We start from the raw sequence: 19,510 nt of genomic DNA, 5'->3' as shown, positions 1-19,510 counted from the left end.
AGGGGCTATTAAATTTGCGCCAGCCTGACACAGGACGATGTGTGGCACAATCAAACAAAAACAATTCTCCATCTTCAGTGGAAAAGCGTATTATGTGTAATTGGTGTTAGTGGCCGTGTGGGACGAGGGCTGAAGAGGGGGTTGGAGAGGGGGTTGGGGGGGGGGGGAGGTGGGGGAGTGCAGTAGTGAAAAGGGCGATTGTCCCGGCGAGAGAGAGGACGAGGGAAGCAGAGGAGACTGAGTTGGACGCTTGTCAAAGTCCTCTCAAGTGTCCATCTGGTGTTTGGCATTTGGGGTGTCACTTTAGATCCGCCGCCGTCTGGAGTGAACTCAAAGAGTCCGCTTGTGTTCGCGCGTCTGTGTGTGTGTGTGTGTGTTTATATATATTCTGTGTGTGTATGTGTGGATGCATCGTGTGTGTGTGTGTGTGTGTGTGTGTGTGTGTGTGTGTGAGTGTGTGTGTGTGTGTGTGTGTGTGTGCGTACGAGCACAGACGTGCTTTACAAGCAACAGGCCATCCGTCCTCTTGAAACAAACACCCACATGCGGTACGCGTAGCTATGCGATGGCGAGCCAGCCAAAAGCCCTCTCATTCCGACAAACACTCCGCTGCTGTTCCGGCCGTAACATGAACAGGAGGGAATCGACAGCAGGCTCGAGCTCCATGGCAGAAATAGGTTGCAGGTGTAGGAGTAGAGGAAAGACACGACAAGAGAGAAAACGACGGAGAGAGAGAGGTCCATTTGTAAAGGTGTTAAGAGGAGCGAGAATGATTTTGGTGTGTGTGTGTGTAAGAGAGAAAGAGAAGAGATTTAGAATGCAACAGAACACACAGAAGGAGAGAAGAAAAGAGTAGTTGTGTATATACAGTACTGTATGTCAGTGTGTGTGTCTGCAAATGAATGAGGGATAGAGAAAGAAAGGTAAACAGAGAGTGACATGAAGGACAGAAGACAGGTCTGTTGTCAGAGGTGTGAGTGTGGCGTTGTGTGCCTAATCTGTGCCAGCCAGAGCCGTCGACGTGGGCACGGGGTTATAAAACAGACCTCCTCCTGACAAGCCCACACTGGAGCTCCGCTCCAGACCTCTTTTTCTTCCCTTCCCTTCATTTCTTCGTTTTTTTTCTATCTCTCTCTTTCTCCCTCTTTTTCCTCTAGCAAAAAATGACTCATTCTCTCATTTCTCCACACAGCCTTCCAGTTCTAGACTAGCAGAGCTAGATCCAGTGTGCTAAAGAGGGGATAAGACATGCCTTTTATTGGTGTGAATTGCAGTATAACAATGTGTGTGTGTGTGCGTGTGTGTGTGTGTGTGTTTGGACGCGTGCGTTGGTGCGAGAGGAATGTTTACGCGTCTGTAGCAGTTATGACTATCTAATCATGACCACCTGAGCTGACAGCCACTTTTATGGAGTGGGATCAGGCTAGAAATCGTTAAAAAACTTTACAAGCCGGTTGGCAACCGTTTGCTCTCGCTCCTTCCCTCTCTCTTCCCCTCTCTCTCTCTCTCTCTCTCTCTCTCTCTCTCCTCTCTCTCTCTCTCTCTCTCTCTCTCTCTCTCTCTCTCCCCCCCCTCCTCTCACTACTGGAAACACATGTTTCCCACAGCAAGATCTCTGCGGTGTTGATACAGCATTATGTCGGAGCAGCGTCAGAATGATGCATGACAAGCCCCGGTTGCCCGGCTCACTGAACAAGATTCCAAACAGGTCTGATTTAATCGCACCAACAATTTGATTGTCTCAGCCCAGAGGCAACAGAAATGTGTCCTCAAAATTATTAAGAGAGATACATAAAAAAAAAAAAAAGAGAGATACATAAAAATGTGAGTTCAGATATTAAATTTAGCACAGTTGGCTCAGGCTGTGGATGGCTAGTTTTGGTCCATCCATGTAGCGTGGAGGCTTTTGGCTCTTTCTGAGAGGTGCTGTGTCAAGTGTGCGGTGGGAGTGGGGGCGCGGGCGGCCGGCCCCCGGAGTGTCAGCGTCCTGGCACCTCAGGAGCAGACTGCACGGAACCTTCTGGGCTATGAGCTCATAGGGCGTGCGGTCTGCAGGGAGCGGCGAGAGAGTGCGGGCCGGCTGGAAGGCTGGGGAGCTCTGGCTCGGTGGGGACGGTGCCGCCGCTACCACCGCCTGCCACCGCTCTGCCAAATCCATTCAGTCAGGCCTTCTGCACCGGAATGGCTCCGCTCTCAGTTGGTACCTGGCACAGTTGCACGTACCACTGCCAGACACTACAATCGAGTCTCCAGCACCAGAATGGCTACGGCTCATTCCACGTCGGCACGGTTCTGCAGAACTGGCTGGACCACCTAGCACACTATTCACAACGGTTCACATGCCCCATGCATCTAAATGACTGACTTATTCACATTAGCATGACCACAGAGTCCTGCAGAACTGAATGAGTTGATGAAGACAGATCAGGCCCGTTGCACCGACATAGCAAACCCAGTAGCATTACTCTCCATTTGTGTGCAGTGCAGCCGCAGTGAAACTGTGGCTGTGGTTTGTTGTGATTTACCTCCAGGTCGAGCAGCAGTCGCAGTACATCCAGGGCTACAAGGTGATGTACCGGGCCACGGTGCCCGAGGGGCAGCCGCGGGGGGACTGGGCCGTGTTCGAGGTGCGGACCTCGGGGGAGGACAACGCCGTGGTGCCCGGCCTCAAGAACGGAGCCACCTACGAGTTCAAAGTGCGGCCCTTCTTCAACGAGTTCATGGGCACGGACAGCGATGTCAAACTGGCCAAGACCCTGGAGGAAGGTAGGAGAGCAAAGAACTGTTTTTTAACTGAAAGGTTCTTCCATTGAATTTATCTTTCTTTCTTTCTTTCTTTCTTTCTTTCTTTTTGTGGTCTTTGCAGGGCCTTATTTTTAATTTACAGTATTTGCCTAAACCTGTGTGCAATCGATCCTCCTTTCCATGCTTCATTTAGCTGTTGGCTGCAGGCATAAAGAGAAAGTGGATTTGTGCCTTGAGCGTATTTATGTGGTGTTCTGACCAAGAAAGGGAGGGCGTTGCGTCGCCTTTTTGGAAATAGTACCCCGGGAAATCCGCACAGAAGACAAGGAAACCAAAATACAAGCGCAAATGACTAGCGTGCTAATTGTTCCAAGGGTGTGGTTGCATTTGTTTCTGGAAGTCCTCTGGGGTTTGGTACTGGCCCAGAGTCCAATTTGTGTGTGTGTGTGTGTGTGTGTGTGTGTGTGTGTGGTGGTGAGAGGGTGACAAAAAAGACTTCAGGAGGGAGCACACTAACACTGAGGAAGTTGTTTGCATGTGGGAGCAGGAAAAGAAATGAAAGAAGGGAGTGAATGAATGAGTGTAGAAGGAAATGAACGAAAAGAAAGAATTGGAAAGACGCGATGCATTAAAAGCCTTCGTGTGAGCATCTGACTCACACTAACAAACACGCTAGCTAACGTGCTAACACCCCCACGCTGTGTGAACCTGGTTGCCAGTTGTTTTGAGGGGGCAGAGCTGTGTTTTTGCGCCCATGCCCAGGTGAGTTGGCATGCCATCTGACAGCGGTACCTCCTGACGGTAACCACCGTCTACTGTGGCTCTCGTAATCGTGCGTTCGAATTACAGTCATCACAGAGAGAAGCGCGCGCCTGCATTCTAAACACGGCAATTAGGCGTCCTTCTGAGCTCTGTGCAGTCCCAAAAACAGCCATCAGAGAAGGAGGATCCTCAGCCTCTTTATCTATGCTCCACAGCTCTCTCTTCTTCTTCTTCTTCTCTCTCTCTCTCTCTCTCTCTCTCTCTCTCTCTCTCTCTCTCTCTCTCTCTCTCTCTCTCTCTCTCTCTCTCTCTCTCTCTCTCTCTCTCTCTCTCTCTCTCTGCTTTGCTAAATGAGCCTGTGGTCTGGCAGGGGAACAGAGAGAAAAAGTTAGTTTTCGAGCCCACAGCCTCCAGTCTCCACAAGGGACTATTTACTCCCAATTAGCCCCGCATTGATTTTCTATTACACTTGAAATTAGCCATTGATAAGCACAACTGACAGATTAACATTTTCGATTGATTCTTGTCAGGCAACAGCTTTCATCTTAGCTAATCGAGTACTTGGAAGAAAGGCACACATCCCAATATAGAGATGGTGCTCATAGAGGTGTGTGTGTGTGTGTGTGTGTGTGTGTGTGTGTGTTGGAAAGTTTGTTGTGTTTGTGTCTGAGTATAAACACGTGTTTTGTTGTTTGTTCCCTTATCTCAGCTCCCAGCGCTGCCCCTCGGGATGTTACCGTGACCGAGAGCGGCGACAATGGCACTACCATCCTGGTCTCCTGGCAACCGCCTCCAGAGGAAGACCAGAACGGCGTGGTCCAGGAATACAGGGTAAAGTCATCTCGCCTCTGCCTCATCCAACAAGAGAAAATGAACAAATTAATGAATCAATAATAGATGTTTAAATAAGGTTTAGGACATTTTACTCTTTCATGCAAAGTCATGCTTTTGTTTAAGAACATATTCTTGATCTATAGCCGATCCAGTTACACTTAACACTTACACTGAAATTGTAGAGACTGTATGTGTACTGTATGCGCTTGAACTATGCATCTCAGTGAGGAAACAGAGGATCCATAGGGAGGTAATAGTTGGGAGACACCGCCATCTGCTGGTAGGCATGCTGTTCTTACAAGACTGTCTGTGTGCTTCCCTTTATGTCTGGATCATAGAACATACATGTTGGTGTAACCTAGACAGTGTTGCCTTGTTTGTTTACTATGTTCCTAAATTTGACTATTGGATGATGTATCATTTATTACAGTCCATGTAACCATGGAAACCAGATTCCCAAGTATCAGTGGGATGAGGTCTGGGCAGTTCAGATCTCAGGAGGATAAATGCAGCTTAATGGGATCGATGCAATTGCAGTAGAGACAGCATAGATGTGTAACCTATGCATACAGTAGCTTTATTATTTAATAATTTTGGTGTATCACTTACCTATGATGTCATACACTAGAGTATAATTAACCACTTTTTCCTTACCTCCCCTTCCTTGCCCTTTGTCCAACCTATGCAATTTCCTTAAGCTCACTCTCCCCCCTTTTTTAGTATGTGTGATTGACTATGTGAGTAACACCAATGTCTTCTGCCACTGTGGTCCAGGCATTTCGATTTCCTCCTGAATGCATAATATCATTTGGAATGCTGGATTCTGTGTGGGAGAGAATGTGTGTGTGGGGAGGGGGGTGGGGGGGGGGGGGTGGGAGTGTGAGCTTAGAGAGGCTGGCTGCTCAGAGAGGTGTAAGCCGGTGCTCAAATTCCAGGTAAACGTTTTGGCGGCAGCAGGTTCGCTGAGCAATTTCACGCTTGTTAAATCTGGTGCAGGAAAGAGAGAGGGAGACAGAAAGAGAGAGAAAGAGAGAGAGAGAGACAGAGACGTTCCTCACTCGTTACCGCCACATCTCTCGCCAGCGGCCCCTTTCCATCGCAACTCCTCAAAGACACTCCGCCCGTCGGCTTGCTGAGGATTCTGGGGGACCGTCTAGCTCCTCAACCATTGCCAGCCTCCTCTCTCTCTCTCTCTCTCTTCCCTCCCCTCTTCCTCCTCTCTCTCTCTCTTCCCTCCCCTCTTCCTCCTCTCTCTCTCTCTCTTCCCTCCCCTCTTCCTCCCTCTCTCTCTCCTCTCCACCTTCTCCCAGAAGAACAGAGAAATGTCTGCTAGCATTTTCTTTTTCTTTTTTTCTTCCCCCTCGCCTTTTTTTCTCCTCTGGTGGAGAAAGTAAAGTGCTCCATAAAGCAAAACAGTCAGGTTTGGGGGTTTGGAAGTCGATGGCGGCGCTCGCGCTGTGAGCCCCGAAATTGAGTTAACGGCGGAAAAGAGGGATCACCTTTCTCTCTGCGCGGGATCGCTGGCGTTCGGGCCAGTAATTGTGTTATGCTGCCGGTTAGCTCGGGCCGAGCCCTTTTTTCCACCGGGTCGGGCAGAGGGGTCACGTGTTATGACTACCGAGAGGACCGCACCGCGCCCCCCCTACGTTAGCCTGCGAGGAAGGAGAGACGAGGTTGAGTCAGCCAAAGCTCGCTCCCGTGGCAGAAAAAACTCCTCGGATGTCGAGACCCCCTCCGGAATCGGGCGGTGGAGCGAACACACAAACAGTGGGAAATCTGAAAGTCATTTGCAGAAAATAAAGAGCAAAGATTAAACATTTTTTTTTTTTTTCTTCGAAAAGGGAAAAAGCATGGTGCTCTACGGCCAGTTACAAAGTGGCTCAGAATCAAGCTATGTCAACAAACAATAGATTTCTCCCCCAGTTCAGCCTTCTCTTCTCTCTCTTCACCCCTTCGGTTCGCACACTGTAATGACATAAACAAACCTCCACATCCCAGCGGTCTCCGGGCGGATAATTTGAGGAGTTTAACTTGCATTTACAGGGTGACTGAGCCAAGTTAGGCAGCATTGCAATGGATCTCAATACACCTGCATCATTGCGGCAGAACTCTTCAGCTCCCACTAGAAGCATCCATACATCAAGTCCTGATATGAGTCAGGGTTGTGCGCAATTCCAGAATTTCATTGAAACTGGCTTTTAAATTCCGAATAAATTCTTGAATTTCACTGGCATTTCAATTGAGGTAGCAAACAGGAAGCAGAATTGCAATTAGAATTTGCACTGAAATGAGTACTCTTATAACTGAGCCCCTCTGCTTCCCCTCCATTCTCCCTCACCCTTTAGGTCTGGTGCCTGGGCAACGAGAGCAAGTACCACATCAACCGCACGGTGGACGGCGCGACGCTGTCCGTGCTCATCCCCGGCCTGGCCCCCGGGGTGCGCTACAGCGTGGAGGTGGCCGCCAGCACCAGCGCCGGCCCCGGAGTCAAGAGTGACATCACCTACTTCCAGCTTGGTGAGTGGACGCAGCCCTGCAGCCTGGAGACCGTTTCAAGAGAGAATGCAATTCTTTACTCACGGGATAATATTGACATTGACATTGCGGGATCTTTATGGTAACATACAGTGTCATAAGTGTCACCAGATCTCTCATTCTGCTAACTACAGGCACAATTATACTGTATTTCTCATTTGAATAAACCAAGACTATCAGGCTAGCTACTATTATCAAAAGTAATACCAGTGTCCATAGATAATGAGGATGGATCAGGCCAGGGGTAGAATCTCTAGGGTTTTTATAGGCGTTGGGCAAATTGTAGTAAGACACAATGTGTGAGGCAGATGCTTTAGTGCCATCTAGTGTAAGCATAGATGCAGTATGGTTTTTACCCACCCTGAGCAGTGTTCCCAGTGTCTCCATAGTAACCTCTGCAGTACACATACATACATGCACACACTCACACAGCAAAGACATGAGCAACTTCACTTGACAGTATACGCATAAACAACTATATCGATGTCTATCATACTATGATGGCATGATTCAGAGCTCATCACCATTGATTGCCTTTAAGCCGTTAATCCACAGAAATTGGTACACTAATAGGAATGAATTGTGCAAGTCTTTTATCGCCACTGCAGAGAAACGCAGGCTATCCACAAGCCTTGGCACGCTGGGCCCCTGCTGTTAGCGGCAGCGTTCTTAGATGTGTAATTGAAATAATTACAGTCCGATCATTAGCGCGTCATTCTCCCGCTATCAGCCCGCTGGAGAGGCAGGAGTGGCAGGAACACGCGCATTGTTAATCTCTTAATGCTATGTTTGACGGGTTCCCAGAGTAGTATTTCAATCGCACACCCTCTCAAGCTGACAGCAATAAAAACAAAAGTTAATGCGTTATGAGTTAGAGGTTTTTTTTTTTTCTATGCCGCCGTTTACGAATGTTGCTGGTGCCAAACTTTTCCACCGAAAACACGGGTGTAAAACTGTGAACCCGCTGACAGCTTTGAGAACTCAGTAGTCTCAGAACACATCAGCGGATGTTTACGCCGTCACAGCTTTTTTTCTCCTTCTCGTAATGTCTCTATTGAGGCTGGCAGATTCCCCCTGCTGCGCTCAAGGATGCTGCACTCTTGAGAATGCATCTGAAACTTCAACTCTCCTCCTTTCTGGAGGAATATGAATGCAGCAAGAGCTAAACGGAGTCCAAGTGTCACAAACGTGCATAAACTAATCCGTCTGCACACAGCGCAACACAACACAACACAGCAGAGAGGGAGTGATAGTAAGTGAGTGAGATAGAAAAGAGCCAGCACACACACACACACACACACACACACACACACACACACACACACACATATGCACACACACACACACGCGCACGCACACCCATGCACACACACACACACACACACACAACCACAACTTGTGTGTGTCTTCTCTCATCACATATTATATCAGTCTGGATGTTTTCTCCTAAGCACTGTAATGGGATATAAACAGACTGGGTAGAACACGTCCACTCGTTTAGCTCTCTAACATCAGCAGGGAAAAAGGAGGAGGAGGAGGAAGGAAACTGAGAAGTGTGACCAACAGCATTTGGTCTCGCTCAAGGAGTGGCCCCCCCGCACGCCGACCCACAATGCATTTGTCACACTGCCAGTCTCCGTCCCACCTTATTGGCTGCTTAGTCACAAACACTCCTCGACGTCATCATCCTCCTACTACAGGAGAGAGCAGTCCAGAGGAGTCCACTACTGGCAGGAGGACACAGAGAGAGTGAGAGAGAGAGAGAGAGAGAGAGAAGAAAAACAGACAGAATGAGAGAGAAAGGCAAGAGAAAGGGGAGAAAGAGGAAGGGAAGGATATTGGGAAGGAAGCACACACACACACACACACACACACACATACACGCACACACACACACACACATACACGCACACACACACACACACACACATACACACATGCACCTATGCGTGTGTGTGCTCCTCTTGTTTTGGGAAAAACCTGCTCGCGGCTGGCTGCCGCAGTCTCCGGAGAGATAAAAGGGGCTTTGACATGAAACAAAACATGAAAAAGATGACAAAAAATAAAAGAAAGTAGAAGAGCCCATAAGAGAAAAAAACAATGTGGTGTGCTATGCACCATGAAGGGATTCCTCAGGTAAGGGCAAAGCAGGCCTGTTTCCTCTGAGAGAGACAGAAAGAGGGAGAGAGAAAGAGAGAGAGAGAGAGAAAGAGAGAGAGAGAGAGAGAGAGAAAGAAAGAGAGAGAGAGAGAGAAAGAGAGAGAGAGAGGAGGGCTTATGGGGAGGAAGCGACCCTTTGTTGTCTACGCTGTAGTCCAGACACTTTGCACATAATCTGTCCATTAATTTTCCACTCAACTGACACTGGCACATACAAAACTACATCTGACACAGAAGCTGTAGGATGAAAGGAGCTCTGATACTCTAGGACTCATATCATCTCTGATTCTGAAGAGAGTGACTAATAGACACAGAGAGACGCACTGTCTCTGTGTTGTGTGTGTGTGTGTGTGGTGTGTGTGTGTGTTTGCAGTGCAGGTGAGCTCAGGTGTGTATGTGCGTAATGTGCCTAATGAAGACCAGAGAGAGGGTGTTGTGTAGGCAACTCTCTGACGTAAAACTGATGTAAAACTCAAGGGCAGGAATCACTGGAGTCTCACTGTCAACACATGATGAAAAGCAGGAGAGAAGAGAGCAGCAGAAAAACTTTAATCACAATTTAAAACTGCCTCAAGACAGAGACACACACACACACACACACACACACACACACACACACACACACCTGCAGAGATGAAAGTGGTCTTTTGTGTGTCCCCAGACATGACAAGCCTCTTATTTATGCCTTTTTTGGGTTTAGCTGCATCTCTTTTGAATGCCATTTCAGCATCACCGGTCTCTCCCCCTCAGCTTGAAGCGATGCCATTTCAGCACCTCTGTCTCATCTCCGCTGTTTGCTGTTCCCTCATGTGATGTGTCCCCATTTCATGCACTCTTCCCTCTCAGTCTTCCCTCTCTCATCCTTTATTACCCCTTATTCAGTCTGTTCTTATTTAAGAAATGCATCTCCTGGTGTTCCCTTGCTCTCTCATTTTTATATTCTCATATTCTCCAGTGTTTCCCACAGAACTGAATTCTAGCTGTGGGGGTAGGCAGAATTAACTTGAATTCAACAGTTTTTAACAAATTAGCATAGCGTGGTTATGATGAACCAGATTTAAGCACAACCTGGAAAATCATTGTGTGGTGGTCAATGTTGATATTGCGGTGGGCCGCCACAAATAAGCACTGTTCTCATTCTCATGTCATATTCTAGTCGTTTTTGGTGACGTAGCTCTTCTCTTCTCTCTGTCCCAGATGAGACTGGCCGCGTGAGGCAGAGCGTGGACCTGGAGAACACGCTGTCGCAGCAGATCTCCGATGTGGTCAAGCAGCCGGCCTTTATTGCCGGCATCGGCGCCGCCTGCTGGATCATCCTCATGGTGTTCAGCATCTGGCTGTACCGCCACCGCAAGAAGAGGAGCGGCCTCAGCAGCAGCTACGCCGGCATTCGCAAGGGTCAGTCTCACTCACCGCGCACTCAGCGGCCACTGGCCAGCAGAGCTAGCGCCTGATAGTGGAGCAGAGGGATCCAGTTTCTTACCATAATTTCCCAACTATTAGCCACGGTTTATACATTGATTTTGCAAAAATGTCTTTAACTATGAGGTTAATACACGGGGGCAGTTAATATGGTGTTAACATGGTTTTGTTTCTTTTAACTTGCATAAAACACTGTCCTGCAGCTTATACACAATGTGGCTAATACACAGGATATTACTGTAGAATGTTTTTTTTTTATGCTGGTGGGATTTGTTTTAGTAGGCCACACACTATAGTAGAGAAATTAGTTTTAGCAGAGTATGTTCTGTAATGGAAGAATTCATATTGTTCTATAATGGAGGCATTCATTTATAAGAGCATGTGCTGGAGGTAAAGGGTAGAGAGAGAAGGTGCCGTGGCACAGGAGAGTTACAATGCTGTGGCGCTCCGTAAGCTACCAGCCCATTTGCAGCCTTCATACATCCTCCAGACTTCCACCAAGCTCCAACAAGCCTCTGTTCCCAGCACTTCTACATCCATTATGTCCCAGTCTTTCTGCACAACTCCAGTATGTCTCAGTCTTTGTGTACAACCCCCTCACCTAACACACACACACACACACACACACACACACACACACAGACTCTCTCACACCCACTGAGCTTCACACTCCATCGCTCTAGGTCACACACAGGGATGCAGGAGCACCCGGGGAAGAGAACCTTAAAAATGGGCTTCAGTGACAAGTTTTCAAAACAAGCCTTTTGAAAAAAAATGAAATGTGAGTGAGAGACTGCGAGCAAGAGAGAGAGCTTGAATAGAGTGCCTCTATTCCCTTTCATTTTCTCTGCCCACTCCAATCCACCAAGGTTACGTTTGAAGTGTGTGTGTGTGTGTGTGTGTGCCGACGCACTTCCCAAAGTCTGCCAGTCGAGCTAGAGGGAGAGGGAGAGAGAAAGAGAGATGCGGTGTCAAGCTGTGAGCCTCTGACTCAAAACAAGGACACATCAACCATTCAGCAGCTTCAAACTTACCTTGCACTCAACCATTTTTTAAAGGAGTTACACTTAGAGAATAAACTTGACGGTGTGTTGGATGTGCTTTAGCCTGGAGTTGCTGTGTGTGCATTCATGTGTTTGTGTGTGTGTGATTATGTGTATGTGTATGTGTGCATGTGCATGTGTATGAGTGCACACGTGTATGTGTGCCTTTGTTCACGAGTGTGTGTGTGTATGTGTGCACCTATTGTAAGTGTGTGTGTGTGTGTGTGTGTGTGTGTGTGTGTGTGTGTGTGTGTTTGTGTGTGTGTGTGTATGTGTATGTTTGTGTGTGTTTTAAGAACGGATTGTGCGGCTTCTTTGCATGACTTCTGGAGGATTGACAGGCTTTTTATGCCCTCCACAGCCCGTGCCCACAACAGTGCAGAGAGCCAGAGAGCTGCTATTACCAGGGGTGTTGTGTTCTTTCCACATGCCTGCCATAATGCTAAGCTCCAGGCAACCCAGCGAGCGCCGCTGGCACCGCCACCGCACTTCCAACCCCTCCATCACACACACACACACACACACACACACACATATATCACTCCTGCTCTACAGCGCGCTTTAAAAGGCATATTATAATGCTTGAAATGGCAGGGTGGCAAAGCGCTGAATGTTTGATTTGATTGCTTCTGAAAAAAATAGCATGGGGAACAGGAAAGTGCCTTACAGTTAAAGAGGTTGGATATTGTGTGACATTGGAGTGGAGACAGTAATGACGTGAAGTGAAGTTTTGTTGGGTTTTTTTTTCAAAAGTTTTTTCGTTTTTTTTTTTTATGCTGTTTGTCTTTATGTATGTAGTTCATCAATTTAGCCGCTCCATCAGTGAGAATCGTAGAGAATTCTCTGGAATTGTCTCCCATTCTCACAAAGCCAAAAGTAGCGATGTTGAGTTTTTTTCTTTTTTCTCTCAGTGAGCTGTGGGCTGAGTTTACATGTTAGTGTTTGCTGCCAGAGCATTCACGGGATATTATTTATGTGCTTGCGTTGCGGCTTTGTTTGCAAAAACATTTTTCTTTACTGTAACCACACAGCATTTTTTTTTCTTGGGCGTGCTACTTCAGTTGCCTCCCTTCCTCCTCCTCCTCCTCCTCCTTCTCTTCCTCCTCTTTAGCATTTGCTTTGAGGACGGTTGGTTGTGCAGTCGCATGCTTACCCCGCGTCTGCCCCTGCTGGGCTCAGAGCGGTCAGCCTGAGGGCTGGCCAGCCCCACTGGCCATCCTCTCGACTAGCACAAAGGTCTGTGGTATTTTTAAACCTGTGCAACCTGCCATTTTCAAATGCCTTTTGGCCTCGGCGAGGACCGGTCGTGCCATGACGGAGGCCGCCCTCTGTGGCTAACCTGGCGAACTGGCCGCTAACCTCCAGAGGCCTACGTGGGGGGGGGGGGGGTGGTGCGGACATCCCTGTCCTGCTGAGTCCTGTGCTATGCCATGCGTTGGCGTGGCTTTTGATCCACACCCCCCCCCCCCAGTGGCCGTCTGTCGCCACGGCGGGTGGAATATGTTCCTGTCCACCCCCCAACCCCCTCCTCCTCTCTGCCGACACACACTTGAAAGCCTGTGTGAAAGGCCAGAGGGCAGTGTGTGTGTGTGTGTGCGTGTGTGTGTTTGTGACAGATTGTGTCTTGTGGAGGGAAACCACATGAAGAGAGAGCGCTCTCCCCAGCTGGAGTGGGCTCAAGAGGCCAAAGTGGTGCTGAGGGCACCCACACGTTTCCAGTTTCCTGTGCTCCATGGGAATCTCTGCACACCCTTGAAACGTGTGTGTGTGTGTGTGTGTGTGCATGTTTGAGCGTGCCGTTGTTTATAAGTATGTATGTGCTCTATCGGTCTATAGTTGTAAAAATGATTGGTTCTATGCATGATTGCACCTGCATGGTATAGGTTTTTTGTGCATGTGTGTACGTGTTTGTGTGCGTGTGCGCACACGTCTCTTTGTGTGACTTGAGCCTCTGCCAGGGAGCCTTACAGCAACAGGAGATGAGTGGAGCTGACATTCTGTTGTCGCCACAGTAATTTGATTTGTTTATTTTCATAAGGTGGAACATATCCGACGTGAGACCTGGCATGGCCGCCCCCCCCCCGCCTGCCTGCCTTCTAAGCTGACGCTCCTAAGATAAACCCATCAGATGCCCACCCCTGTTAGGCTCATCTCCGTACACTTGTGCACTTAAAAAGCAGCGCCAAGCACACACCCAAACAAACAAACAAGCAACAGATAAACAGGGAAACATATGACATTTTCCGTCATAACAGATTTAGTTACTTTCCCCTTAGACCTGTTCAAATGAAAAGTTGAGACCGCTTCACAGACAACACAGCTGGGGTACGGTGTTGATGCCAACAACTTAAAGGCCAGAGGGGATTTATTGTAATCTTCATTCAGTGGAACTGTTACTGAAAAGGCCAACAACACACCCTTTCTGTTAGAAGACAGGTCTAATTTTGCCCTGCAGGGAAGTCTTTTATTGAGAAGAAGTGGATAAATGGCTTAATGGTTGTGAAAGAGATACACTGTGTGTGTGTGTGTGTGTGTGTGTGTGTGTGTGTGTGTGTGTGTGATTGGTACAAACTCTGTGGCATGTGTTTGTCTACGCATGTACTATAACACATGCCTTGAATTCTAAGGTGTGACCTGAAAGGGCATGTTTGTATTTTTGTGTGTGTGTGTGTGTGTGTATGCAGTATATGTCGTTTTTTGCATCTTTATGTCTTTTAGCGCACTTAAACCTGTATTTTGAATGTGTATGTGTTTTGTTTATGTGTGTGTGTGCATGTGTGTATGTCTGTGCACGCACATGCATGTGTGTGTTTTGACCCCTAGCCCAACAGGCATCAGACGGCCTGGGTCTGAGCTGGAAGGGGAGGCTGACCGCACGACTTGCCCTCCCCAGCAGGGGTGAGCCGCTCTCGGGCTAGAGTGAGGGAAGACAGGGGGTGGGGTGGGTAGAGTGGATTGGATTGAAATGGATGGGGAGGGGGGACTTAGAAGCAGAACAGTGAGAAGCAGAAGCATTCAAAGACAGAGTCAGTAAAAAGGCACAAGAAGACCAGAAACAATGGAAGAAAATGAGCAATAAAGCTATCATCTTCCTTTGAAGACGCGCAAAACGGGATTTTTGTTTTTTTTTATATTTTGGCTGAATGTGAGTTTCTTTTTCCTGCAGGGGCTTGTGTTTTTTAGAGCCCATTGAAGTAGAAATGCTCTCTCTCTCTCTCCCTCTCCCTCTCTCTCTCCCTCTCTCTCTCCTGCGTCCTCAGGAGGCTCATAAATACTAGCTAGCTGAGAGGTAGATGAAAATGGACAGCACACAGTGGAGTTGGGTTGGGCTCAGAACAGAACGAGCGTGGCCAGAATATGGTTGTGGGTTTTACTGAATACTGAGTAAGATAATGCTCCAAACAAATGAATTAATTATTCTTCCTTTCTCTTTCTTTCCTTCCTTCATCCTTTCTCTCTTTCTCTCCTGGTTTGAATGGCCTGGTTGGATCTGCAGTGCCTTCCTTCACGTTCACTCCCACAGGTAAGAGCTCTGGTCACCTCTGACCTTCTGACCTCCAGAGGCCACCTGTTGCGTTGTTATGGGAACAGAGGCAGTCGAAATGTAAATAATACCATTCACAGAAATACACTGGCAAGATGAAGGCCAATATTGTTGTCCAAGGCCTCTCATGACCCTGAAAATATCACCACCAACTGTTGCTCCCAAAACATACACTGGAATGTTACTGTACTGCACATCAAGAAAATAAAAACATAACACAGAAAAAAATGTTCACTAGATTTTGGACAGTTCTTCTTGTCCTGGCAACACTCTTGTCCTATTAAATTAATCCATCTGTTGAGCTTGTTTATGAGAGACGTCCTTGCTTTGGATGAGTTCTTGCGTAAGGCCTTGGCACCGGTTTCCCACGTGAAGCCTGAGGCGCGTCCCCCGTCCCTCCCAGTGTGGGGATGAGAGTTAGTGGAGGCCGTGTCAGTGTCCTCCAGCTCCCCAGTGCCTGCAACCAGCAGCAGCAGCCCCAGATATCCAGCAGCCTGACAGCCAACAGCTGCTGCCTCTCTCGCTCTCTGGCTCTCTCTGTCAGAGATACGCTCCCACAAGAGAGGCCGTGTGTGGTTCAGCCTTGATCAAAGCTCCTTGCCGCCTTCCTGACGTTGTTGCCCCCCCCCCCCCCCATACCACCCCACACCACCCCTAGATGGACTCACACAGGGTAACGCTCAAAGAGTGCCCCAATTAGAGGGCAATAGCGGGCAAGAGAATGTTCTTCTCTGTGTAGTGGAGGTGACCCCAATCTGAGCCATCTGTGAGAAAGTCAGGACCCTTAGAAACCTCCACTGTCATTTTACAGATGTCCTTTTTTTGGATCGGTTTGATCATCTTAATCCCTGTCTCTTGTCATCTTCTCATCACTCATTCCTAATTCCCATATATGTGTGTGTGTGTGTGTGTGTGTGAGAGTGAGAGAGAGAGAGAGGAGTGTGAGATGTGTATAAATGTGCAGAGAGGAGGAGATGCCAGGAGCGGAATAAAGTGCGCTCACTCCCGGGCCAAGGCTGTCTGCTCCCTCCCAGGGCACGTGGAGAGGAACGTAGACTAGGCAGGCAGGAAAAGCCTGATGCAATCCATCAGAAATACTAATATCCAGTCCCTGCTCAAGCTCTCCATACACCATGTGTTATTTTTATTTAGTCTGTCTATGTGAGTGGGTCCTTGTGTGTGTGTCTGTGTGTGAGAGAGAGAGAGAATTTCTTTCCATATTTGAAAGAAATAAACATAATTTTTTACTGGAAAACCATGCGAAATATGAGCCGTCTCCAACTTCCTGTTTGGAGACATGGTGCAGGAGGAAAAGAGAGGGAGAGGTTGAGAAGAGAGAGAGAGAAGAGGAGGGGAGTACCCCTCCCGCACAGAGAGAAGATAGTAATTAAAGTTGGAGTTTATCTCACTGCCTCACACCGGCAGCTTAAGGCTCCCAGAAAGGGTCCAACTTCCAGCGCATTGTGCTTCAAACACGCCTCAGCCATGCCAGGAGACCAAAGCACTGTACAGCCTCCCCCTAAGCTCCTTACACGTACATACATACACACACACACAAAAATACGCACACCTTTATCCTGGTCCTGCCAGGGAGGAGTCAGACTCTTATGTTTGACACACACAGAGACACACACACACACAAGCATACATAGACGCACACACATACAGTACACACACACAAGCATACAGACGCGCACACACACGCACACGCACACGCACACAAAAACATGCTCAAACCGTCTCTCACTCCAGCTTAGTGAGGGCCTCCACGCTGTTCTGCCAGTGCTTTCTTTCAAATGACTCACCTTCTCTCGTGGTCCCTGCTGGTGAAATGCAGCAGTGTGATGGTGTGTGTGTATGTGTTTTTTGGCTTCTTACGGTTGTTGTGTGTCTGTCTCTCCCCCTGCAGTGTCCTACCAGAGAGGAGGAGAGGCCGTCAGCAGTGCCGGAAGGTAAGAGGCTCACCAATGTGTTTACCAAAAGAAGTGTGTCCTTTGTGTGAGTGAGAGAGAGAGAGAGAGAGTGTGTGTCCATGTGTGGAAAAAAAAAAGGCATAGTGAGAGAAAAAGAAAAATGCATAGTGTTCGTGAGTGCAAACTGGATAGAATGTGCCGTGGAGAGGAAGCGAATCCCTAGAAATTAGCAAGGGAAGGACAGCCCTTGTGTGTGTGTGTGTGTGTGTGTGTGCGCTCTTCTGTGCGCAACAAATTATGACGAACATTGTGTGTTCTGTTGTTGTGCTGTATGCTGTGTATGGCGGCGCTACCACACGAGCACCCTATTGTCACTCAGTCACGCGGTGATCAGAGCTAAATGTGACAGCCCTCTCCCTCACAAACGGCTCTTCTGGAGCCGCACGTCTACATTTGCCGGCTCTCGATGGAGACATATTACCACGGAGCCTTTCTTAACATTCACAAAGAGCGCCCCGCACCTCAAATGGCGTGCTGTCGCCGAGATTCATTCTTCATTCCAACACTGAGAGGAGTAATACATGAATACACTCTGTGGCCGAAGTCCATACAAAGTCCATTTATTCTCAGGTGACATGATGTATGAAAGGGGTTCTGGAAAGGAATGAGAAAGTGGATAGCTATGGTATAAAGAGAGAAATGGAGAGAAGAGGAAAGAAAAAAAAAACATCTGGAGAAATGTACTTTCTTTGTTTGAACACCAGGGGGAGGTCTTGCACTGGCTGAGGTTTTGCTGGTGGGGTTCAGGATGAGAGACGTGGGTGTAGGCTTGGGAGGGGATGGTGTGGCAACAAGAGGAGGAAACAAAAGAGCCCTCCACCCACCCAACTCCACCCGACGCCACCCCATGGTGGGTGGAGTGCGGAGTGATTTGTCGACAGATAGTGGCGTAATGCCTCATCCCATTGGTAGCAGTGGGAGGGTCACCTCGCTGTCTGTGTCTACTTTGTGTGTGGGTATCTGTGTGTGTCTGTGTGTGTGTGTGCGCAACCCCTCTACGTACCCTTTAATAGCACAATAAGAAGACAACGCAGGTCTGCTACACAAGCTGCTAGTTAACATTGTATGGAGCCAAGGTTCTTAGGAAGATTGTAAAAATCCACCATGTCAGACTAGATACTAGACTGTACTCCAGTGGGCTGATTGACTGGTTTCTCTACACAAAGCCTCTCTCCATCACCCCTGTGGTTGCATAATAGGAACATAAGCAGTTAAAAATAAATGAGGCTGAATTCTTTATGCATCCACATTGTACACAAGAGGTTTGGGAGGAGAGTTGTTATGATGTAGGTTTGAATGAGAGTTATTTGTTGAAATGCATGCCAACTGTAAGGTGCAGTTACTACATCTAGCCCAGAGCAGAGGCAGCATTTGTATTAAAATAATGCAGCAATATTCACCGATTATATTACTGCATACTGTCTCTCCAGGACAAATATGGCCATTACTCAAAGCAGAATTGACTAACTTCCAGCTATAAATTTGATAGAAGCTATAAATGGAATAAGAAAGAATGCGGAGAGCTTGAGCCGGAGTGGTACTGAGAGAGAGGGGGAGAGAGAGATGGAGGGAGAGAGGGGGGTAAGAGAGAGGGAAGGAGGATGTAAGAGACACAACACACTGCATCACATGCTTTGGCTTTAGTGTACTCAGGAGATTCAGCTGTTTCTGCTCAGTCTGTCACACACACACAGTCTCACTGCAAAGCCCGCTTGTCAGAAACAAGGAGAGCAGTCATCAGAGGCTGTCTGAGGAGAAGTAAAAGAAAGGACACGAGGGATTCTGAGAGGACAGAGATGGAGAGAGAGAGAGAGATAGAGATGGAGACACGAAGAGAGAGGCTGGCTCTGTTTTTTTTTTCTTCTTTTTTTTCAATCTCGTAAGCCGAGTGGATTCACACACACTTACAACTTCACTTACTTGATCTGAGTTTTGTTCAGTTTGTTCACTTCTCTCTTGGCAGTCCCCTCGAGTTCTACTTTCGCTCTCGCTGTGCCTCACGTTGACTTTCTCTGCCTTGCACATGCACACACACACACACACTCTAAACACTAGACATACACACACACTGCACACTTCTCAGAAATCTCGATATCTTGTTTACACTTGCATAGGAGATCACAGCAATCGTCCCTGACATCCAAGCACCCACTCACTGAACTCTCTTGCTTCCGTGCTGACACTCCTGACATTGCGCATCTCTCTACTCTTCTCTCTCACTCTCTCTCTCCCTCTCCCTCTCTCTATCTTTCCCTCACTCTATCCGTCCATCTCTCCATTTTCTATCTCTGTCTCACAATCTTTCTCTCTGTCTCTCTCTCTCTCTCTTTCTCTCCTAGCTATCTTCCTAATACACATACCCACATGCGTACACAAGCTTGTGGTAATGTGAATGGAAGTCTGATGCTTATATGGCGCTCAGCAAATTAGTGCCGCTGGGCTGCAAGCAAATCAGGCACAATTTATCTACTTAACATGTAACATGGATCTCA

At 48.0% G+C, this 19,510-nt stretch overlaps 1 protein-coding gene across 1 annotated transcript in view; it reads left to right on the top strand.

The window, feature by feature from the left end:
- LOC121684348 (roundabout homolog 1-like) overlaps window positions 1-19,510 on the top strand; it is a 36,123-nt gene that overhangs the window by 1,876 nt on the left and 14,737 nt on the right. The window contains 6 exon segments of the mRNA XM_042064342.1: window positions 2,532-2,766; window positions 4,217-4,338; window positions 6,687-6,858; window positions 10,234-10,434; window positions 14,998-15,024; window positions 16,955-16,997. Coding sequence (XP_041920276.1) covers window positions 2,532-2,766; window positions 4,217-4,338; window positions 6,687-6,858; window positions 10,234-10,434; window positions 14,998-15,024; window positions 16,955-16,997 — 800 coding nt within the window.

The sequence above is a fragment of the Alosa sapidissima genome, chromosome 15 (assembly GCF_018492685.1).
Source record: "Alosa sapidissima isolate fAloSap1 chromosome 15, fAloSap1.pri, whole genome shotgun sequence".
NCBI lineage: Eukaryota > Metazoa > Chordata > Actinopteri > Clupeiformes > Clupeidae > Alosa > Alosa sapidissima.
Note: the sequence above shows the minus strand (reverse complement) of the source record. Positions and strands in the feature narration are given on the sequence as shown.